Source organism: Physeter macrocephalus, chromosome 4 (assembly GCF_002837175.3).
Source record: "Physeter macrocephalus isolate SW-GA chromosome 4, ASM283717v5, whole genome shotgun sequence".
NCBI lineage: Eukaryota > Metazoa > Chordata > Mammalia > Artiodactyla > Physeteridae > Physeter > Physeter macrocephalus.
The window spans coordinates 141,252,878-141,277,362 of NC_041217.1; the positions used below are offsets into that span (position 1 = coordinate 141,252,878).

A 24,485-nucleotide genomic window follows, 5' to 3' on the forward strand; every position below is an offset into this window, starting at 1 on the left:
CTCCGCGGCGGGAGAGGCCACAACAGTGAGAGGCCCGCGTACCGCAAAAAAAAAAAAAAAAAAAAAAAAAAAGTAAGTCCTTAGACACATTATCCCCATTAATCTTCCTAATAACTTCATGAGATGGTTACTATTATGTTCCCAATTTTTCAGGGGGCCTCAGAGAAGTTGAATAATTTGCCCAAGGCTATATTCACAGCTGGCAAGAGGTGGGGCTGAGACCAGATTCTAGGTCTGACTCCAGGACTGTGTTCATTACCCCAGACTATACTGCTTTCCCCAACCCTAGGATTTTTTAAATTTAACACTCTGCACTTGAAACAGGGGAAAGCACTATGTAACCCCCAAATACTGCTCTCCCCTGGAGTTGCTTGCTACAATAGAGAACCGAGCAGACAGACCTAGAGCTATGACTTGCTGGCTGCATAATTTAGGCAAGACTTTTCATTTCTCTTAGCCTTGATATTAGATGGAGATAATAGTCATCATTTGCCGTGTTCATTAGACATGGCTGCTGTAAGAGCCAAATAATATTAGGAGGGAAGCAGGAGCTCTAGGCAATGGTTTTTTGTCTGAGAAAGCTTCTGTCCTATAAATAGAATCCATTGATTGTCCTCTGCAGTGATTTCCCATCTTCTTTCTCCTGGCTACTGTTATGAATCTCATTTTCATGTTTAGTAAAGAGGAGAATTACGAATTGGCTTGAACATTTAAAGTCTCATTTAAATCCACTCTGGAAAATTGTTTCCCGAGGAGAAGAGAACTGGAGGCTGTCTGAATGACTCTTCTGAGGGCTCAGTCTGCACAGCCGCCCACCTACTCTCAGTTTGTTTATTTTTAAATTAATTAATTTTTGGCCGCACTGGGTCTTCGTTGCTGCGCATGGGCTTTCTCTAGTTGCGGTGAGTGGGGGCTACTCTTCGTTGAGGTGCTCGGGCTTCTCGTTGCGGTGGCTTCTTTTGTTGCCGAGCACTGGCCCTAGGCGCACGGGCTTCACTAGTTGTGGCACATGGGCTCAGTAGTTGTGGCTCGCAGGCTCTAGAGCACAGGCTCAGTAGTTGTGGCACATGGGCTTAGTTGCTCCGCAGCATGTGGGATCTTCCCAGACCAGGGCTTGAACCCGTGTCCCCTGCATTGGCAGGTGGATTCTTAACCACTGCACCACCAGGGAAGTCCTCTACTCTCACTTTGAATTCTTGGTTGTTGCTCCCCATACCTCATCCTACTCAGGTTCATTAGGTACCTCCTGGTTTTCTAAAAGGGTGCTGGGTACAAATGAGGCTCCAGGGCGTGTGTGTGTCGGGGGTGGGGGGTGGAATCACATGGCTACACAGCTAAGTTTGGTAGAGTGGAAATTCAAGACTTGGTTTTCTACCTATGGGTTCAGTGCTCTTTCCTTTGTGCCCACTCCTCCCTCCATGAAGTCTTCTCTGGCTACTCTAGCCTCCCTTGAGGTCTTTGGGGAAATAAGCATACTCTTTAAAATATAGACAGCTCCCAATGCAATATTAGACATGAAAGTGCTTAGAGCACAGAGCCTGGTGTGCAATAAATGCTCAAGAGACATCTGAATCAGCACCTGTGATCCTTCTGAGCAATTTAACACATATTTATTGAGCATTTCCTCTATGCCAGATCTTTTTTTTTTTTTCGGCCGTGCCATGTGGCTTGTGGGATCTTAGTTCCCCAACGAGGGATCGAATCCAAGCCCTCGGCAGTGTAAGCACAGAGTCCTGAACACTGGACTGCCAGGGAATTCCCCTTAGATCTTTATATTAAAGATGCCTCTGCTCTTCAGGAGCTTAAAAATTATTCAAAGAGACTGAAATAAACTTAATTGCAACATAATGTGACCCAACGAAGTACAAAGAGCTGTGGGATCATAAAGGAAGGACCCTCACCAAGCATGAATAATGATAGTCCCTTGCATTTTATATTGACAGTTTACAAAGTGCTTCTCTCATCTCTTACCCATTTAACTTTCTCGGGAACCATCTGGGGTATGATTAGTTATCCACGTTTTGCTGATGAGGAAGCTAAGACTCAGAGAATTAAAGTGACAGAGCCATAACCAGAAAGCTGGGCAGCAGCTTAAAATAATGAAAAGACCACTAGCCTGGAAGTCTGGACACTTGGCTTGTGTGTCTGTCACTTGTGACTATATGATCTTAGATAAGTAACTTTCCCTCTCTGGGCCTTGGTTTTGTCATCTGTAAAGTAATGTAGTTAGACTAGAAAGTCTCTAAGACCCCTTACAGCTCCGATATTCTCTGGAGGAGGAGATAAAGTCTCGGGTTGGGGGCTCTGGAATTAGATAGACTAGTTGTGTTATTCTGAACAAGTGAAATAGCCTCAATGATTTAATGATAAAGTGGAGATATTAGTAGGGCCCACCTCATAGGGTTTTTATGAGGATTAAGAGTAGTAATACACATGAATGAAACATATTGCCTGGTAAAGAGGAAGTGTTCAACAAATGTTAGCAACAATTATTACTTATTCTAAGAGTCTGTGCTGGGCCTCTTCCTACCACAGCAGAGCCTGATTCTGGCCACCCATGGGGTCTTTTTTTTTTTTTTTTTTGCGGTACGCTGGCCTCTCACTGTTGTGGCCTCTCCCATTGCGGAGCACAGGCTCCAGACACGCAGGCTCAGCGGCCATGGCTCACGGGCCTAGCCGCTCCGCGGCATGTGGGATCCTCCCGGACCGGGGCACGAACCCGTGACCCCTGCATCAGCAGGCGGACTCTCAACCACTGCGCCACCAGGGAAGCCCGCCCATTGGGTCTTAATAGTAACAGAGCTTGTTTTGTAAAGCTTCAGAATAGTATTTAAGTATCTCTTGAAAATCAGAGACAGTATGGTATAAGGGAAAGAAAGAATCAGTCAAACATATCATAAAAATCCCAGTTTAGGGGACTTCCCTGGTGGTCCAGTGGCTAAGATTCCACGGTCCCAATACAGGGGACCTGGTTTGATACCTAGTCAGGGAACTAGAACCCACATGCTGCAACTAAGAGTTTGCCTGCCGCAACTAAAAGATCACACATGCCACAACTAAAGATCTCTTGTGCTGCAACGAAGATCTCACATGAGGAAACGAAGATCCTCTGTGCCATGACAAAGACCCGGTACAGCCAAATAAATAAATAAATAAATAAATATTTAAAAAAAATAAAGTGGGTGCATTTAAAAAAAATCCCAGTTTAGTTCCTTACTAGCCTTGTGGCCCTAGGCAGGTCACTTCACCTCCCCGTGACTCAGACTCCTAATTTGTAAAAGTGAAGATAGTACCAATTTTGCAGGGTTGCTCTGAGGCTTGAATAAGATAATGTGTGTAAAGCATCCAGGACATCACCTGGCATGCAGTAGGTGAGTAAGAAAGTAGCAGAGATTGGTGAGACCTAGTGCTAGGTTTCTCTGGCTGCTCTTAGGGTATTTAAATATCAAGATTCTGTGCTATCTGCTCTCAGGTCTCCAGACCAGTGAAGATGCCAAGTTTTATGCCCTCTCCACCAGGTTCAAGCCATTCAGCAATGAGAATAAGACCTTGGTGGTTCAATTTTCAGTAAAACACAAGCAAGGCATCCATTGCGGTGGTGGGTTCATGAAACTTTCCTGACACCCTGAACCAGGAGGATATGCATTCAGAATCCGAGTATTCCATCATGTTTGGTAAGCTCTCTGACAGCAGTCGCTGTCAGCCCTGTGAGGTCTTAATGAGAGCCACTGTAGTTGTAGAAAAGGCTCAGATGGAAATTTATTTTTTAAAAAATTTATTGTATTGAAGTATAGTTGATTTACCATGTGTTAATTTCTGTTGTACAGCAAAATGATTCAGTTATATATTTACAGTTTTTATACACACATACACATACAAACATACACATTCTTTTTCATATTCTTTGGAACAGGAAATTTCTAACGTGATAGCTCCACCTCCCTCTGTGGTAAGATTCTTAGAAGACCTGAGAAAAGCAACTCTAAACCTAAATGTTAATATAGAGGTGAAGAGTCACATGGTATTAACAAGGCTACAGTACAGAGAGACACTTTCCATTTCTAAGAAAAAGAGAAAGGGATCAGAAACTGTGTAGATACCCTCAAATGTACCTATTACAATAAGGCTTTGTGCTCTGAAGGAGGTTCCTGCCCTCAGGGAGAGAAAGGCACAGAAGGTTAGGGAAATCACCTTTATCCAACAACTGTAGTGCATCCAGTGTTGCATCTGTAACCTCAGTATACTGGCCCTCCTTGGGGAAGTCCAGCTCTTACTTAGCTCAGTTTCAATGTGGTTGATATTTAAAAAACCAAGAAACAACAGCAACTAATCCAACTCCCAAATCATTGGTGAAGAATGTAGATTTTACTGAAGGTTTTTGCACAAATTCAGAGGAAAGGGTTAAACTACACTTCATAAACCAACATTTCCTTAAAATTCTCTCGAGATATTTTTTCTTTTCCCAGGGAGCTCCAGATCTCTCTCTTGCCCTCGCCAAAATCCTCCTCTTCAGCTGCTTCATCCTTTTTCTGTCTGAATCCCTTCTCCCTCAACTCTCTTTCTTATCTTTCAATCTCTTTCTTATTTTTCAATCCCTTTCTTAGGTAGACCAATAAAGCACTATGGGGGTCTAAAACATGAGTCTGCCCCGCACTATTTTTTTCAGAATCTACCCTTCTCACAAGGTGCTTTTATCTGTAATGTACATGGCAGTTGTAGTAGGGAAATTGGAAATAGGTTTTTTTAATGTGATTTTTTTCCTTTTCAAATGAATATTATTTATTTGAGGCTCAAACAACCCAACAAGTTTGGGCTATTATCATCTCCATTTTACAGATGAGAAAACAAAGGCAAGAAATTTGCCCAAGATGAGTAAGTTGGAAGTCAGATTTTGAACCCAGTCTGTCTGGCTGTAAAGCCTGGGCTTTTTCTACTCTACCCTTTTGCCTTCTGCTTGGTGTGGACACAGGCATATGAATCATTTTTTAAAAGGCAGAATGAAGACATACTTTTAAAAAGGTATTGATGAGTAGTTATGAGATCACAAAAGATGGCATGTCCACCTGGGGGCTTTTTGGAGAAGGTATTAATTATTCTTTGAAGAATGAGTTAGATTTTAATAAGCAGAAAAGGAGATAGAGGAAATGTAATCTGGGCATAGGAAACTGTGTGTACAAAAGCTCAGAGACATGAAATTCAAATGCAAGTAGAAAAACGATGAGACCAGTGTGGCTAGAGCACACTGAGTGTGTGTGTGTGTGTGTGTGTGTGTGTGTGTGTGTGTGTGTGTTTGTGTGTGTGGAGCACGCAGGCACATGTTTAGGATAGTCAGAGAGCAATAGCATGGGAAATTAGGTAGAAAAACTAGGGTAAAACCTATTCTTGGTGGGACCTTCCTGGTGGCACAGTGGTTAAGAATCCGCCTGCCAATGCAGGGGAAACAGGTTTGAGCCCCTGTCTGGGAAGATCCCACATGCCTCAGAGCAACTAAGGCCGTGCGCCACAACTACTGAGCCTGTGCTCTAGAGCCAGTGAGCCGCAACTACTGAGCCCATGTGCCACAACTACTGAAGCCCATGTGCCTAGAACCCGTGGTCCACAACAAGAGAAGCCACCACAGTGAGAAGCCCGCGCACTGCAATGAAGAGCAGCCCCCCCTCGCTGCAACTAGAGAAAGCCTGCGTGCAGCAACGAAGACCCAACGCAGCCAAAAATAAATATAAATAAATAAATAAATAAATTTATATTTTAAAAAACCCCTATTCTTGGGCCTTTGCCAGATTAAGCTCTCTGGACTCACAAATCAACAGTTTCCTCTAAAGCTTTCACAAAGCAGGAAGAGCCCCAGGCTCTGTTTCTAGTTAGGCTTGGGTTTAAAGCCCAGCAATGCTACTTATTAGCTGTTTGACCTTGTGCAAGTTGCTTAACTTTTCTGGGCCACAATTTTCCCAACTAAAAGTGGAGATAGTAATACCTCCTTGTGAGAATTAAATGACGTGGTATTAAGTGCCTGGCACAGGAGGGGCTTCCAGTTGGGTTTGGTCAATGGAACCCTGGCAGAAGATCACAGGGAGGGAGGAGAGTTGTGTCCCTTGACTGAAAGTCACAGCTTATCTCCTGGCTGCCATCTCTACTGAACTCCTTTTTTTTCTGGGCTTTGGTAACTGCCCCTTCTCCTAGCCCCTTCAAGCTTAGGGATGGGAATAGCCTGGAGCATAGCATTATTCCTTATATTTTCTCAATGTCCTGCCCCCACCATTTACAATAGTCCCTTTACACAGGTTCGATCCCTCATTGGGGAACTAAGATCTCGAATGCCTCATGGTGTGGCCAAAAACAAAAACAAACAAACAAAGAACAAAAACAGAAAAAACCCGAAACAAAACAAAGAATTAAAATAGTCCTTTTATTAAATTCTCCTCAAATAATCCTAAATTTGTGTGTGCTATCTCTTTCCTGCTATGTCTGTCTTAGCCACAAAACAGGCAAACTGCCTAAAAGTGATGTAAATTCATGTATTGGGATTTAATTTCCAGGCCCTGACATCTGTGGCTTTGGCAACAACAAAGTACAAGTCATCCCTCGTTATCAAGGGAAATACCATGAGAACAACAAGACCTTCAAGCACAGGGTGAGTGTGTGGGCTGGTCTTCAGCCTAGGGGGAAGGTTAACCATTTTGCATTTGTTATCTCATTTAATCCTTATAACACCCCTATAAATTAAGTACTATCATCTCCATTTTGCAGATTAGAAAATAGACCCAGAGAAGTGCTGTAAATTACAGGATTTCACATAAAAGCAATTGATCTGCAAGCCTAGGAAGTCATGTAAGCTTATCTCTTGGAACAATGCTTGCCATGGCCCACTTCCCCACTGCTAGATGTTGGAAGAGACGGCAGAGGTGAGGAGTGCTGGACTTAGAAATGGGTGGTGAGTTTACCTGAGTAACATCAGGGTTAGAGAGATCTAGGTTGGCTGGAGGATAATAGCTGGATTTCATCAGCCACTCAACAGGAAATCACTGAATGCCATCTCTGTGCTGGGCCTTGGGCTGGGGATAGAGTGAGCCAGGCACGGCCTCTAATCTCACAGAACTCAGAGTCCAGTAAAGGTAAGAGTCAAGCAAAGGAGAACGACTACCTAGTCTGACTGGGGTCTGTGAGAGCACAGAGGAGGCCCCCTACCCAACCTGGTGCCTTAGGAAATGCTTCAGAGAAGCACAAAGAAGGTTTCTACTGTGCTGAGTTTTGAATGATGAGCGTGAATTGGTCTTGTAAAGGAAGGTGACAATTTTAGGGAGGATTGAGCTACTAGAAGAGGTAATCACATGAGAAAAGTCAAGGAGACTTGAGAAAGAGTAGCACTGCAAGAAGTTTGGCACAAGTAGAGCACAGGGGAGAGGCAGAGACTGAGTCTAGAGAAGCCCTTAGGTCCTGGGTCATTGGAGAACTTGTGTTTGGGGCAAAGTCCTTCCCTAGCAGGACTGTGCATACAGGGACTCCCTGGGATCCTGCTCAGGGTAGGCATTGTGCTGGGACCTGCAGATACAACAGATGAGTCAGAAACGATCCCTGCAGTTGAGAAGCTCAGAGTCTAGTGGGACAGACAGAAAAACAGACAAGATCAAAGAATGACCAGAGCTGTGATGAAGGGAGGGATGGGAACTAGGTGAGACCAGAGGAGTGTGTACTCAGGAGAATGAGACCCAAAGTCTCTTTTGGGTTAACCAGAGAAATGGGATGAGGGATGTGGTAAAGTGTGTTTGTGACTATGTGGGAGGTGGCATTCAGGAACCGACGGTCTGTTTTAGATGGTGCATTTTAATGCTTGAGGTCCAACAGGGGACTGAAATATTCCTCGTTCCCTTTCTAGATCAATAAAGACACTCACCTGTACACTCTGATTATTTGCCCCAATGCTACTGACGAGGTCAAAATTGACAACCAGCAAGTAGCAGCTGGGGACCTGGAGGACGACTGGGACTTCTTGCCTCCCAGGAAGATAAAAGACCCCTATGCCCGGAAACCAAGGAAATGGGATGAGCACCTACAAATAGAGGATCCTGAAGATAAGAAACCTGAGGTGAGGTGTTTCGCTGGGAAGCAGGAGGGGATCTTAGCTGTGGGGATGGGCAAAGGAAGGTAGGAACAATGGAGCAGAAACGGGGAGCATCTTTCCCTCAAGGAGGTGTCCAGCTAAATATTGGTATCCAGAAAGGCATGGAGGGAAGAGAGAAGCACCTCATGTTTATTGAGGATTTACTGACCCTGCTAGCAGCCTCTCTGAGGACAAGGAAAGTGATGCTTAAAAAATGAAGTGACTTGCCCAGGCACACATACATTAGAACCAACATTTGAACCCAGATCTCTTTGATTCCAAAATTATTGATATGGGAAACATGTGGAATATACTCACTGATTCATTATCATTCACTGGAAAGCTGTACTGGATACAGCTATGAATAGAACAATCCAGGGACTGAGAATCCTCCTGGGACTCAATCTAGTGAGGGATACAGACAAGTACATAGATGCAGGTCACACTGTGTAATTAATGGTGAGAGTCAGGGAACCAAATCCTGTGGGAGCCCCAAACAGGCTCCTAACTCAGGCTGAGTTGGGGTGCAGGTGGTGTTCTGGGAAGGAGGAGGCATGCTTCAGTGATTTGGTTAACCTAGGGATTGGAAACATAGACTTTGGGGTCAGACAGATATGGTTTGTATCTGAGCTCCACCATTTACTAACTGCGAAACCCCACCTATAAGCATTTAGACCTTGGGCAAGGAATATAACTGCTGTGAAATTTCACAAACAGGGATTATTATAATACCTATATGTGAAGGTTGTTGTGACGATTAAATGAGCTAATATACATAATTTAATGCCTGGTACATAATAAGTTCTTAATACACGGCATTTATGTGTTAATCATGTACTGAATTTCAAACAGTAAATTCATTACAGCAAGGGAAATTGAGTTGGAGGAAAAATATTCCAGACCTGGAGAACAGCAGGAGTGAAGGCACATCAGTTAAGTGGAAAGTAACATGGTTATGTAAAGAACTGAAAGCAGCAGTTTAGTATTTTAGGAGCATAAAGTTCAAGGTGGAGAGTGATGGACGATGAGTTGGAATGGTCTGTTGGAGCCAGGTCATGGAGGGCCTCACCTGCTGGGCTGCTGCTCCTGAGGTCAGAGCAGATTCACCCTCATGCAGAGGAGCTGCTCAGAGTTCAGCAAGGAGCAGCATGGCACCCAGCAACTGGAATCCATTCCGTAAGGAGAGGCCTGTAGAGAGGTGGGCAGTGGCCCAGCCATGTGTAGGGAGATTCAATGGGCTCCAAACCCAGGGGGAGGGAGGTGTAGTCAGGGAATTAAGGCAGATGATCAAGCAGGGTCTGGATCTTCAGCACCCTGGGAGAATTAGGGACTAGTTTACTTCCAGACCCAGCAGGCAGGCTCAGGGCAGCAAGACTAACCATAGACTCTCCCTCCTGGTGTGGACCATGCACCTGATGTAGTCAGGGTTGGATCAAGGCCTGGGGGAGAGCGGGGAGGCTGCAGGCCTCTATGCTCCCTGTTGAGTAGACCCGGAGAAGGTGGAGACTACTTAGATAGGCTGGGCTCTATCAAGTCTATAGCCCCCAGGAGAGGATGCTGACTGTTAATGTCTCAGGAACCACAAAACAGCCGAGGCATCCCAGGAACTAGGGAACTTCATGCTACTGAATGACTGTGAGTCTAGTGGGCTTGGCAGCAAAGCCTTTAGTAAGTCTGGGAAGTGGTCAGCACCAAGGTGAACTGCCAGGTAGATACAGCAAAACTTTGGAGGCTCCAGAGCAGAAGAAATATGAACGTTAGGACAGGCCATGCTTGGAGCTCTGTCTTAGGAAATAGAAGGGACCTGGGGTACAAGGGAGGACTGATACAGATCTGGGAGCATGCTGGGGTACAAGGCAGGTCACTAAGAGAGGCCTTCAGGAAGATGGACTCAGGCTAGAAGACTTGTTCTGACAATCGGGGCACATAACTGGGGAAGGGAGAGGGCCAGGATAAGGGAAATTCCCATCTTATTTGAGCTTAAAGTAGTCAAGGTCAGAAGGATAGAGAATATGAGGACACACTGGAGTTGCTTAAAGGCTTTTTCTCTGCTGTATGTTTTGGATTTGTTTGTAGAGTCCTGAGCTGGGCTTTCACAGGGGTGAGGACAGAAGAGCAGCAGGCGTAGGGCGCCAGGTCCAACCCTACTGTACTCTGTACCCCAGTTTCATTCCGGCCCACCCATCTGCCCTCATGGAGGAACATTTTGTTTTAGGACTGGGAAGACTTCGAATATATCCCAGACCCGGAAGCCAAGAAGCCAGACGACTGGAATGAGGCAATGAATGCGGAGTGGGAAGGGACCCTGATACCAAACCTGAAGTGTAAGGTGAGGGGGTCTCTCCTGCCAATCGATAAGAGAAGTAAGAGAGAAGAGATGTAAATTTTAATCTACAGAACAGAAACTCTGAGATCTTGTGGTCATCTTCCTCCTTTCCCCTTCTCCATAAGATTGTAGCCTCATTTGGGCCGTGTTCTCAGGGCTGTGCCTATCTGGGAGAAGGTGGTCTGGTCAAGGTTGATGCTGGGAAGCGGAGGTCCAGGGAGCCCTAGGTAAGGGATTTGTCCGGAGTGGTGGAAATCAGTCAAAGGAACATGATCAAAACAGGAAATGGGTCTGGGGTCAGGAACCGGAAGTCTCAGAAGTGGTCCAGAAAGGGGAAGGGAAGGACATGAATGAGCCAAACATGTTGGGGGAAGGTGGGGGAACTTCTTTTAAAGGGCTAAGTCCTGACCTCATGTCAGAAATGAGAGGGAACTAAAGGAATCAACTATCAAATGGTCCAGAGATAATACTGACTGAAACAAACATTGTTTTATTTGGTCACAGTTTCCTACACTGCACACCAGGAAGAGAATGGCCCCAAGTCCAGAGTCCTTAGATGGTGGTTCCCTGTGAAGCTACATTTTCTTAATATCATGAACAAACTTATGCAGAGAGGTGGGACCAGGCTCAGAATGGGTCTCTGCTACCTTGTTCATATCGCTCTGGGTAGAAAGGGGAACCTGGAAGAGTCTTGTGCATTAGCTCGAAGAAAGGGAGAGAAGCTCAAGGAATCCTGCTCTGAATCCTTATGCCTAATTGATTAATCTTTCTGATTGCATGAGAAGAATGGAAAAATACTAATGCCATGTTCACTCTTTGGTGCTTTGCTTAGGGACAATGTAAACCTCAGATCATTCACAATCTCAGTTACCAGGGGGAGTGGATTCATCCAGAAATAGACAATCCTGAATATAAACCCAACCCAACCATTTGTCACTATTATAACATTAGTGTCCTTGGCCTGGACCTTTGGCGGGTAAATCTCTCTGGGCTCAGAGCCAGGGAAGAACAGTCCCGCTAAAGGTTCCACAAAGTAGAAAGAGTTCCAGGCTGGAAATTACAAAACTTGAGTGAGTCTTGACCTTTCTAAACCTCAAACTGTTCCTCTTTAAAATGGGATTAATTATATTCATCCTAATAACTATAATAGCTAAAATTTATTGAGTCTCTACCATGTGCCAAGCACTATTTCAGAGACTTTGCAAATGCCATTTAACTCTATGAAATCTCCTACTTCTAAATGTGAAAACTGATGTTCAGCAAAGTTAGCTAACTTGCCTGAAGACACATTTGGTAAGCAGAAAAGCTGGAATTTGAATGCAGGCCTTTCTGAGGCTAGATTCAGTGTTCCAATACTTTATACTGCTAGACCGGTCCTATGTGAATCTTGGGGTAGTTCTGGAAATAAAAGGGAATCTGAGATGTGGTAAAACTTTGAAATATTAAAATCCCCAGATAGATGTTGGGACTGATTGTCCCAGCCATGATGACAAATCCTGACCTAGCCTCCCTCTTCTCTGCCAGTTACCTTTCCTGGCTCTGATTTGAAGGAAAAGAGGAGGGCTCAGAGACTCAGGGCTTCACAGAGTTGTTTTTTTCCAATGAGACCTGATGTTGAAAATGCGGAGGATTCTTTCCCAACTCAGGAGAAAGAGAGCACCTCAAGTACCTGCCCCAGAGTGAAAGCTTTAGCCCAGGAGGCCTCTTGGAAACTGCAATCTATCAATACGTAGTCTTGGAATTCCCTTGGAGAGGAAGGGAAAGTGAGCATTAATATTCCTTATTATTACCCTGTATTATGTTTGAGAGAATTGACAATCAGAAATGTCACACGATGTGCCCAAGAGCACACAGCTAGTGCATGGGAGAGACAGGATTCAAAGGTCTGTCAGCCCATAAAGTCCTTGTTTATTGATTACACCCACCGTACAATAGAGCCTCTAGAAACTGCGGCCACTTGTCCTTGGGTGTATCATGGAATGTTCTACAGCCAGTGAAATCTCTGTCTCTGACCAGTGATTTCTACAGTTCAAGGCTGCTAAAGGTCTCTTGAACAGACACCCCCAATTTGAAGCTTTCTTGGTTTATTTATTTATTTTGACTTTCTTGTTTTCCTGACTCAGTGAGGCCAGCACACAAGTATAAGGAGACGATGTATGTAAATTACCATGTGCATAGTAGGGGTTCAGGAGAGAAGGAAGAAGAGAGACATATGTCCTTCTTTTGTTCCTTTTTTATCTGAAGAATGTGGATACAGTTTGTACAAATTCCCATTGTTATCTCTTTTTTTTTCAGTTGTCCCTTTTTAATAAAAAATAGGAACTTTCTACATCTTGAAAAAATATGTGGTCATATTAATATGCCTAAACTGATTGTTTCCTTAAAATGCATTGGGTGTTTTTTTTTCCACTGAAAACATTAAGGCACACACTTTAAACAGTTTCTTTGTTCATCTACAGAATTTAAAAATTATTTGACACTAATTGCTCTGAGTTCTATCTTCCTCCTCAAGTAGGCAAACCTTTCTATTTGAGAATTTAAACCATGCTGAAGGACTGTTTCTCAAATTTTAACATGCGTATGAATCACTCAGATCTTAATAAAATGCAGATTCTGATCCAGCAGGTCTGGGACGAATCCTGAGAGACTACATTTCTGAAACTCCAGCATTATCTCTTTTTTTTTTTTTTGTCTTGTGATACAGTTCTGCACAAGGCTGACATCACCCTTGCAGGCATCCTTTCCTTTTAAGTTCTAGTTGGGTCTGGCACGCCCAAGTCCTACTCCACCCTACCCACTCAGCCAAACCAACACATCCAGTTTATCACAGGGTCCCTGCACCTCGTTGGAAAAGCCTAGCAACTCTCAGCATAGAGATGGGCCGGAATTCTCTCACCTGCCCTGCCCCAACCCGGGGTTCCAGATGCTCTGTGAGTCCATCGCCCTCTGCATCAGGTCCTAGCCTAGTAAACTGCTTAATCTTCCTGCTTAGTCCCTGACCCATCCTGTTCTCTGTTCCTACACTCCCATACACAGTCCCTTTTCTTTTCTTTCCTTTTTTTTCCCCTTAGGCAGAAGATACTGCATTCTTTCATCAGGACAGAGGCTAGGAGGAGATGGCAGTGAACAAGAAAATTCTTTCTCTTAGCTTTGGCACTCCTTATGATCTTTGAAGGAGTAGTGACACAAAATGCAATGAATATAGCCTAACAGCCATAATGCAAAGCACATTGACATTCCTTAGGTCTTATGGTCTGTGTCACAGCCCTGTGGGGCTGGAGGGTAGGGCTTATCATATCCATTTTACTCATCAGGAAGTGGAGGGCTTAGAGAGGACTTGACTTGTCAAGATCCTATAGCTAGTAAGTGCCCAAACCTATACTCTTTCCATTTTATGATTTAAGTGGGACATCGCAGGAAACCAGGTAACTTTCAGTGAATTAACTTTTTAGGCTTTACAGTCTCACAGAGCTCTTTCTCACATATTCTTTTCTCCTGAGAAATGTATGAAGAGATCAGGGAAATTATATTTTCTTCCATTTTCCAGATAAAAACATGGAGGCACAGAAGAGATATGAGTAAACCAAGGTCCCTCCACTAGTGAGTTGTAGGAAGCAGGACTGGCCCTCATGTCCTGATTCTCAGTTGGAGGCAGAGCCAGGAGTTTAGTGTAGGGGGGATGGGGGTAAGTGAGCACCAAAGAGAACAGGGGAGATTGGAAACATTTCTCGTGCGAGTAGAAAAAATGGAAGAGCCAAAAAATGAGCAGTTCCTTAACCAAGACTGCTGACAGCTCAAAAAGAAAAAAAACAAAACAAAAAATAAATCCCAACTCACAAAAAGAAAAAAAAAAATCCCAAAGAAAAAAATTGTAAAGTTGCATAAGGAATTATTAAAACCAATTTTTTAAATGGCTCAGAGGAAATTAACGATCTTTATTAAAAGTGGCTATTTTGTCATTTATTTTTCTGCTGAAGGCAGGGTTGGGGGGATGATGTAAGCCAAATAAAAGTCTTTCTTATTTAAAAAGCAAAACAAAAGAAAACTTTTTTCAAACCCTAGAGGAAGGACACATGATAACTCATGCTGCAAACTTTCTTGTGGTCACGCAACGGCTCTCACACAATTAACTTGCTGATTTATTTAATATATAATGCTAAAGCAAACAAATCCAGAATAACTCTCCTTTTGTTTCTTTTGAAACATATCCAGATACTGAAAAGTTATGATAATAACTATTACCATTTATCGAATGACTGTTACCTGCTAGACACTGTGCTTTACATATATTATTTCTAATGCTCATGACAACACTTCAAGGGAGTTATTTTTAATACTTCACTTATGAGGGAACAGGCTCAGTGGAGTTGAGTAACTTCCCCAAAGTCACACAGCTAGTATATGGTTGAGCTGGTCTGTCTGACTCCATGACTGCTGCTCTTTCTATTTTGTTCCTTTATCATTAATAAACACTGAAATTATTATATACCATTGACTTGATTCATCTTTTTCTTTAATTGTAAATATTAAATATGTTATTTTAAGAAAATAGAGAAATATGGTAGAGAATCTAAATTGTGCTTGCACTTCTTGTCAAACCTTTTCCCCGTATTCTTTTAGTTTTCTGATTATACTGAGGAGAGAACCTTAAAAAGGACATCTATAAGTGGCAGCAGAGACTATCAATCCGAGCTGGGGCAAGAGCCACTGGACAGCAATTTGGAGCCTAGCAGAATGATGAAAATTTCTTCACAACCCTCTGAAAGAGTGGTCATAAGCTTGGAGAACACAGAACCTTGGGAAACAGTAAAGTAATTTCTTTCTAGAGCAGATCAGCTAAGGTGGTACAGCATTCTGGACCCTCTGTTCTCTTAATCATCTTTGTACTCCCTCACTCCACCTTAGTTATTGATTAAAATCTCTGGGTCCATGGCCTAGGAATCTGCATTTAGCAAAGCTTCCAGGTGATTTTTTAAAGCCTTTTGACCTAGTTCTAATAATCCCATTGTTTTCATTTCAACAGGTGAAATCAGGCTGCATCTTTGACAATTTCCTTCTTACAAATGATGAAGAGTTTGCAGAAGAGGCTGGAAATAAGACCTGGGGAATAAGAAAAGTAAGATTTTCCCTCACTTGGATTTCCAGGTGTCTGACTCCTCAGTTGTGCACTGTTCTCTGCATTTAAAAAATCAGTCTCACAGTCATTGTCTCATTTGCTGGTTACATGGCCCTGAGAGGCAGGGTAAAGAACTTGTATTCATTGGACATCTACAACCTTGTACTTGACTCTATGAACACTTTCCAAAAGTCTTCCCACTTAGTCCTTAAAACAACCCAGCAAGACAGGTATTGTTATTCCTGTTTTTCAGATGTAGGAATTGAGATTCATAGAGTATATATAAACTGTGCAAGGTCACATGCAGCCTTTAACTTGTTGAGTTAGAATGCACACTCCTTCTGTGTCACACTCCCTGCTCACAGTGGGGTGATCTGGAAGGGAGCCACTGAACCCATTTCTGACGGATGACTTGGAGAAGGAAGCAAGATGTTAGTGCTGTTTACCAGCTTCCCTGCTCTCCTAGAACTGTTTTACAGGTGGAGTGATACTTAGGACAATGGCTTCTTCTTGGTGCCACCCTTCATCCAGACCTCCTGGTTCTGCAGGAAGGGCCATTCAAGCAGGTTTGTGGCCAATGCTAGATTACCCAAAAGGCAGACGAGGCTCATGGTTAGAGCACCAGCAAAGCACAGGCATTAAAAAGAAATTTATTTATTTATTTATTTTTATTTTTGGCTGTGTTGGGTCTTCGTTGCTGTGCCTGGGCTTTCTCTAGTTGCAGCGAGTGAGGGCTACTCTTTGTCGAGGTGCTCAGGCTTCTCATTGCAGTGGCTTCTCTGTTGAGGAGCACGGGCTCTAGGCACGCGGGCTTCATTAGTTGTGGCATGTGGGCTCAGTAGTTGTGGTGTACGGGCTTAGTTGCTCCGTGGCATGTGGGATCTTCCCAGACCAGGGCTCCTGGTCCCCTGCATTGGTAGGTGGATTCTTAACCACTGTGCCACCAGGGAAGTCCCAAAAAAGAAATTTTTGAGAGAACTTTGTTACTTAGCATTTTCAAAGAAGCATTGACACAGTCATCATGGAAAAAATAAAAATTAGACTTTTTACACTTCTTAGTCTGGTTTTGTTTTGTTTTTACTTTGAGGTTATCATCTAAGACTGTTTTTTATAAAATAAATTTATTTATTTTATTTTATTTATTTTTGTCTGCGTTGGGTATTCGTTGCTGCGCGTGGGCTTTCTCTAGTTGTGGTGAGCGGGGGCTGCTCTTCGTTGCGGTGCGCGTGCTTCTCACTGTGGTGGCTTCTCTTGTTGCAGAGCACAGGCTCTAGGCGCTCAGGCCTCAGTAATTGTGGCACATGGGCTCAGTAGTTGTGGTTTGCGGGCTCTAGAGTGCAGCCTCAGTAGCTGTGACGCACAGGCTTAGTTGCTCCGCGTCACGTGCGATCTTCCTGGACCAGGGATCGAACCCGTGTTCCCTGCATTGGCAGGCGGATTCTTAACCTCTGCGCCACCAGGGAAGTCCTCTAATATTGTTTTATTGAGGAAATATTACATACTGGTCAAGAGCATGAGTTTTAGAACTAGATTGCTTAGGTTCAAATCCAGGCTCCATTACTTACTAGCTGTACAACCTTGGTCAAGTTGTTTAACCTCTCTGATCTTCAGTCTCCTCATCTATAAATTGGGAATGATGACAGCAATTATCTTTTAAGTTCCTGGCCTATAGTAAGTGCTCAATACATGGTACTTATTACTATTAACCTACATATTCACTTGGCAAATATTTGTTGAGTGCTTGTTCAAAGCACTGTTGTAGTTGTTGGAGATATACCAGTGAAATAAAACAGAGAAGTTTCTGCCCTCATGGGGCTTACATTCAGTCAGGGGAGCCCAACAAGAAACATAAAGAAGTAAATATATATGCATGAGATGGTGAGATAAACTACAGAGAACAATAAAGCAATAGAGAGGGCTGTCATATGGGGGTTTTGCTCTTTGGTCAGGAGAGGCTTTGTTGAGTAAGCAACATTTAAGAGACTTGGAGGAAGTAAGGAGCAAATCACGCAGATGTTTGGGAAGAAAAGCCTTCTGGTAGAGAGAACAGCAAATGCAAAGTCCCTGAATTAGAAGCATAACTTGCTTGTCTAAGAAAGAGTAAGAAGTACAGTGTGACTAGAGCTGAGTGAGAAAGAATAAGAGTAGTTGGGGCCATTTCCCTGAGTAAAATGGGGAGCCATTGGAGCCATTTTTAGCAAAGGAGTGGTATGAGCTGGCTCATAGATTAAGATGTTACTCTGGCTGCTGCATTGCAAAAGTCTATAGGAATAAAAAAGGACTATTGGGGAACAAAGGCAGAAGCAAGTGGTAGTGGTGGAGGTAGAGGAATGCTCAGATTCTAGATCCATTTTGAAGGCTAAACTCACAAGAGTGATGGATTAGATACAAAATATGAGTTGGAGTAAAGAGGGACGGCTCCAAGGTTTTTGACCTCAATGACAAGAAGGATGGAGTTATTGAGGATGAGCTTTGGGGCACCCCAATATTTAGAGATCAGGGAGATAAAGTGGAACCAGCAAACAAAACAGAAAGGGTAGCCGGCGAGGTAGGAAGAGAACCAGGACATTATCCTGTAGGCCAAGTGAAGAAAGTATTTTAAGGGGGAAAGGAGCGATCAATTGTATTGAATGATCAAGAAAGATGAGGACTGAGAATGGACCACTGAATTTAATAACATGGGGTTCATTGGTGACTCTGACAAGAGCAGTTTCAGTGGAGAGGTATAGGGAAAAAAAATGGGTCCAAGAAAGAATGGAAGGAGAACAACTAGAGACAGCAAGTATAAGCTAGTCTTTTGTAGAGTTTTGCTGTAAAAAGTGTAGAGAGAATAGGGTGGTAGGTAAAGGCAAATGTTGGTCAAGATTTTTTTAAATACAGTAGATCTTCCTGCCTGCTTGTATGTTAATGGGAATGATACAATAAAGAGAAAAAACAATATAGGAGAGAAAGAGGAGAATTTCTAGAGCACTGTTTTTGAGAATATGAGAGTGGATGATATCTAGCAAGAAGATAGGTTGGCTTTCCATAGGAATATGGATATTTTATCCATAATCACAGGAATAAAGAATGACTATAGAAGAATAAATACAGGCAGGTGGGTAGATTTGGTGGTGGGAGTATATGTAGTTGGATTCTCTGGGAAGCAGACACCAAGATGGTGTTAGAAATGTAGGCGATTTATTGGGGATAATGCCTGGGAAAGATGAAGGGTAGAGGGTGCAGGAATAGGCACCTGTGAAAGGAGAGAGGAAAAGGAGAATTGGGTAGGAATTATAGTCAAGTGCAGTGCAGCTCTGAGAAAGTCTTGCTAGCCCAACATGGCTCCAGGGGAAAAGGAGAAGGAGAGTAAACCAACCACAGAAATATAGGAGGCTCATCAGTTAGCATTAAGGGCTCACTTGAGTTTAGTTTTTTGTTGTTTTTTTAAGTTGTCAAATATCTTGGCATTAAAAAGAATTTTTTTTATATTGGACTATAGTTAATTTTTGAGTTTAGTTTTAATGAGTTTAAAATGAGAACAATCTGTTTTTACTATTTTCTCTAGCCATTTTCTCTGCTTAGGTGCAGGCATGGCAAGTTGGATTTAACCAGATTTGAGGATTTGCCCAACTAAGGAAGGGAAGGGCAAAGGAGTTGAGGATGTTTGCAAGAGAGTAATCACATAAAAATAAAGAAAGCAGGAAAGGGAAGATATGAGTTGGTTGAGGTCTAATGAAAAGGAAATGGTTTAACAAGTTGTTATAGGTCCAGGTGGGCTTGAGGAGTTGGTAGAGTTGGTCTTTTGTTGCCTTTGGCAAGAACTGTTTTGGTAAGGAGTGGAGGTTGGGAACAGATCAGTGAGTAGAGCAGTGAGAGGGAAGTGAAGAAATAGAGACATTAACTGTAGCCAGTGCTTTCCAGGCATAAGAAAATGAAGGCCTGATGAAAGAGACAATGTGGGAATAACGTGGGAAACACAACAAGATGTCAAGCACTTGCTCCCACTAGGATTGTCGAAGGCCCTATCCTACTGGGCATGCAGGTTCTCAATCTAGCTTTGTCCCCCAGGTCTGGGTAGAAGACCACCAGATTCTCTAGGTGAGGATTAAAGCCCTAGAGGAGTCTAGACTGTGTCTTTTCTTTTTTTTTAATTCTTGGCTGCATTGGTTCTTCGTTGTTGCACGCGGGCTTTCTCTAGCTGAGGCGAGTGGGGGCTACCCTTCATTGTGGTGCGCGGGCTTCTCACTGCAGTGCCTTCTCTTGTTGCAGAGCATGCGATCCAGGCACATGGGCTTCAGCAGTTGTGGCACAAGGGCTCAGTAGTTGTGGCTCGTGGGCTCTAAAGCGCAGGCTCAGTAGTTGTGGCACACAGGCTTAGTTGCTCCGTGGCATGTGAGATCTTCCCGGACTAGGGCTCGAACCCATGTCCCCTGCACTGGCAGGCAAATTCTTAACCACTGTGTCACCAGGGAAGTCCCAAGGACTGTGTCCTTTCTTTAAGACCCCTCTGAGTAGTAAAATTTATGAAGACGGCTCTAAGGATCAAATTCTAGCACCTGGATGAACACATTAGAGAACTCAGAAGTCCCATTTCTGACTGCAGATTTGTACTGGCTACAGTTCATAAGCAAATTCAAAGAGTTCCATAAAGGTTGTTTTACTGTGATATAGCAAAAAGAGGGCCAGACTTGGAACCAGAAAACCTGGTTTCTAATTCTAGTTCTACCACTCACTAACTATATAGCTTGGGGAACTGATTTAATCAGTCTGAATCTCATATTCCTCATCTAGAAGGTGGGAGCAGTAACACCTCATACATTGCTGTAAGGAATAGAAATAATGTGTGTAGACTGTCTCACACCATGCTTAGCAATGCTGTAGGCATTCAGTAGATGTTTGTTGAATCTGAACCAATTTTATTTATGAACAAATTACACACATACACACACACACTTCTCTCCACCCCACACATACTGAAAATTTATAGGTAAATAAACACCATACCAGAAATCTTTAAGAGTGTGGGAAGATGCCAGACATTTCTAAAGTGAGTTAACTTTGTTTATACCATCTGTAAATTAGTTTGAAATTCCACACTCTAAACAGGACATAGAGAAGCAATGGAGGTTTGCTGGTTTTACAGTTATCCTTTCTGTACCATCGGCTCACAATATCATTATATGCATTCACATAGCTCTTTACAGATCACAAAGCACTTTCCTATAAATTTGAGCAACTATTGCAATGTCCTCATTTAATCCTCAGAACAGCCATTGTAGAGGATACCATTATTATCTTCCTTTTACAGATGCAGAAACTGCTTAGAGGAGGCAAGTCAGTTGCTCAGGGTCAAATAACCAGTAAGGGACGGGGCCCGTATCTGAACTCAAGTTTGTCTGGTTCCAAAGATTATCCTTCCATTGCATTAGGCTGTTTGTTGAATGAGTGAGTAAATATCTCTTACGACTGAGTACAGATAGTAGGCAAGTCTCACATGGAAAAAATACTCTTTTAACAAAAATAATCATAAAGTAATTTTCCTCTTTTAAAAATTTTCTCAAAAAATAAACATACAAATAAGTAGCTGCATGAAGTGTGACAGCCTTTTCATAAGAAGCTAATGTGGTTGCCAGGTGTTCAAGGCGACCCTGGTTGATTCTTGGCCCTACTTACTTATCAGCTGTATTACCTTAGGCAAGTAATCTAACTTGCCTGTGGGAGTTATTTTCTGTGTCTCATTTTTCACATTTGCAAACTCAGCTGTGAGGATTAAATGCTGACTCTTCCTTCCTTTATTTTACTAGGACTACAACAAGAATTAATCCCAGTCTAGCTGGAGAGTCAAGCCCAGACACAATTATCGTATGATAGCACAGGCCTACAAATTTAGGTCTGGAACATCATAGGTGCTCAATAAATATTAGTTAAAAGAATGAATAAAACTCTGACTGGTGCTTTCAGGGAAGAGTTCACGAAGGAAGTAACTTTTGAACCAGCTCTTGAAGAATTCATGAGTCTGTCTTTCGGAGGAGGATATGTGTGAACCAAATTTCAGAGTCAAAGAGCAGGGCACCTGTATGACAGGAGTCGGGTGGTGAGGTCAGGGAGAAGCAGCAAGGACTCCTTCTTCCTTCTTTCCCGTAGGTTGGAGTCTGCTGTAGTGTCTGGGCCTTACAATCTTTGGAATGTTCTGGTTTGGAAAACTTGTCTTTGCAGGGAGGCAAAACTTTACCTCTTCCCTCTTAGGGTCTTCAGCTGGGCCTTAGAATTTAGTTAACATAAGACAGATGAACAGGAGAAAAACATACAAATTTATTTAATATAAGTTTTATGTGACACGGGAGCCCTCATAAGGAAATGAGGACCCAAAGAAGTAGCAAAACCTAAATGCTTTAATACTAGATTAAACAAAGAGAGGCAATTGTGGAAAAGTAACTAAAATGTACAGGGAGGCTAAAGGAAGATAAGAATTATTTTAACAATGTCAGTTTGTGTAGCATTCTCTTGCTCTCAACTTGATGAGTGTTTCTTTTCTCCTGGTATGTGGAGGGCAGCTCCTACATGGGAGCTTTACCTCCTGTATTCAGGAGGAAAGGGGAGATCAAAGTATCCCTTTTGTATCTACTGTTTTTTCAAGTGCCTTTAGCTTAAAATAACCCTTATGCCAAAGTAGCATATTTTGGGGTAGCATATCTTGGCACCCTTCACCTTTATACCTGTTTCTATAACATAAGAGTCTTCTCATGGTGAAAAAGATCAAGGCTTCAGGTACTGAGTCTAAACCCTGTCTTGGGGCTGCAGGGCTGGTGTGTGAGGAATCTATGTTTTAGGGATGCCATTGTTTACTACCAATGTCTGCTCTGATTTGTCAGGCATATGTTCTACCAGTTGTTACATATTTTCAGGTATCACCAGATAAAGATACTGATTTTCAAGCAGAATTCTGAGGGAGTAGTAAACAATAAAGATACATTTGAGGGAATTCCCTGGCAGTCCAGTGGTAAGGACTCTGAGCTTTCACTGCTGAGGGCAAAGGTTCAATCCCTGGCCGGGGAACTAAGATCCGGAAAGCTGCGCCGGGCAGCCAAAAAAAAAAAAAATCCATTTGAATATATTTTTTAAAGTTGCTGCTTTACCTTTGTTAATTTTTTACCTTTATTTTGATTGATTGTACAAACATTATTTCAGAAATTAATGTAATTTTAACAAGAAAAAATTCATGCATAGTTCCATCCATTCTGCACACAGACTGAAATTTTTGTGTTTCCTGCTAGGACTTGTCTTTTGAATACCACCATTCTGCCACTGAACCATATTCCTCCAGATTGAGTTTTTCTTTTGAACTTCTGTTTATATGTTAAATTTTCAAAAGTAACAGATGTTCAATGTAAAAAATTTCATATCTACAAACACATTAAGAAAAAAGTAAAAAATTTTAATTATTCCCAAATCCAGAGACATCTGTGCAATATTTATTGGCTTTTCTTCCAGTTTTGTGTTTATTCATTGGTTAACTGGTTTGACTTTGTTGAAATGATTTAGTTAATCACACTCTTCGGTACAGGGCACTTTATCCTCTTTGGTCAGTGATTATCAGTTTTAAATTTTATTTGTTACTTTTTTTTTTCTCTTTTACTGCCTTTCCCTTCCCCACACAAGCAACTAAGTTCTATCTGATGTAAAACTTTTTTTGCATATGTTCTTACAAAATATGAATTTTTGTTTGCCCTGGGTGTATTTTTAATTTATGTAAATGGTATAGTGTTTAAATCTCATTTTGTTTCCTCATATTCTTCACTATGCACTGTTTTAAAAATGCATTCATGTTAGAAATAGACAATCTGAAAAGACCAATCACTTGTAGTGAAATTTAATTTGTAATTTTAAAAAACCCTCCCATCAAACAAAAATCAGAACAGAATGGCTTCACAGGGAAGTTCTACCAAACATATAAAGAAGAGCTAATATCTATCCTTCTCAAACTCTTCCAAAAAATTGAAGAGGATGGAACACTCCCAAATTCATTCTACAAGGCCACAATTACCCTGATACCAAAACCAGACAAAGACACTACAAAAAAAGAAAATTACAGGCCAACACCTCTGATGAATATAGATGCAAAAACCCTTAACAAAATATTAGCAAACCAAATTCAACAATATATAAAAAGGATCATACACCATGATCAAGTGGGATTTATTCCAAGGATGCAAGGATGGTTCAATATCAATCAGTGTGATATACTTCATTAACGAAAAGAAGGATAAAAATCACATGATCATCTCAATAGACACAGAAAAAGCATTTGACAAAATTCAGCATCCATTCATGATAAAGACTACTATCAGAGTAGGTATAGAGGTAATATATATCAACATAATAAAGGCCATGTATGATAAGCCCACAGCTAACATTAATGGTGAAAAGCTGAAAGCATTTCTTCTAAGATCAGGAACAAGACAAGGATGCCTACTCTTGCCAATTCTATTTAACAGAGTATTGGAAGTCTTAGCCATAGCAATCAGAAAAGAAAAATAAATAAAAGGCATTCAAATTGGAAGGGAAGAAGAAAAACTGTCACTATTTGCAGATGACATGACACTATGTGTATAGAAAACCCTAAATCCCCACCAAAAAACTATTAGAACTAATAAATGAATTAAGTAAAGTGGCAGGATACAAGACTAATGTACAGAAATCTGTTGCTTTTCTATACACTAATAATGAACTATCAGAAAGAGAAAGCAAGAAAACAATTCCATTTAAAACAGTATCAAAAAGAATAAAATACCTAGGAATAAACTTAACCAAGGATATGAAAGACCTATACTCTGGAACTATAAAATCTTGATGAAGGAAATTGATGATGACACAAAGAAATAGAAAATACTCCATTTTCATGGATTGGAAGAATTAAATATTGTTAAAATGTTCACACTGTTCAAAGCAATCTACAGATTTAA

The 24,485-nt window shown here is 42.1% G+C and overlaps 1 protein-coding gene across 1 annotated transcript in view; it reads left to right on the plus strand.

Moving 5' to 3' along the window:
• LOC102976852 (calreticulin-like) overlaps positions 1-18,142 on the plus strand; it is a 33,896-nt gene extending 15,754 nt beyond the window's left edge. The window contains 8 exon segments of the mRNA XM_024119959.1: positions 3,473-3,611; positions 3,613-3,674; positions 6,537-6,631; positions 7,874-8,083; positions 10,314-10,427; positions 11,257-11,400; positions 15,448-15,540; positions 17,951-18,142. Of these exon segments, the coding sequence (XP_023975727.1) occupies positions 3,473-3,611; positions 3,613-3,674; positions 6,537-6,631; positions 7,874-8,083; positions 10,314-10,427; positions 11,257-11,400; positions 15,448-15,540; positions 17,951-18,142 (1,049 nt within the window).
• Positions 18,143-24,485: the final 6,343 nt, after the last annotated feature.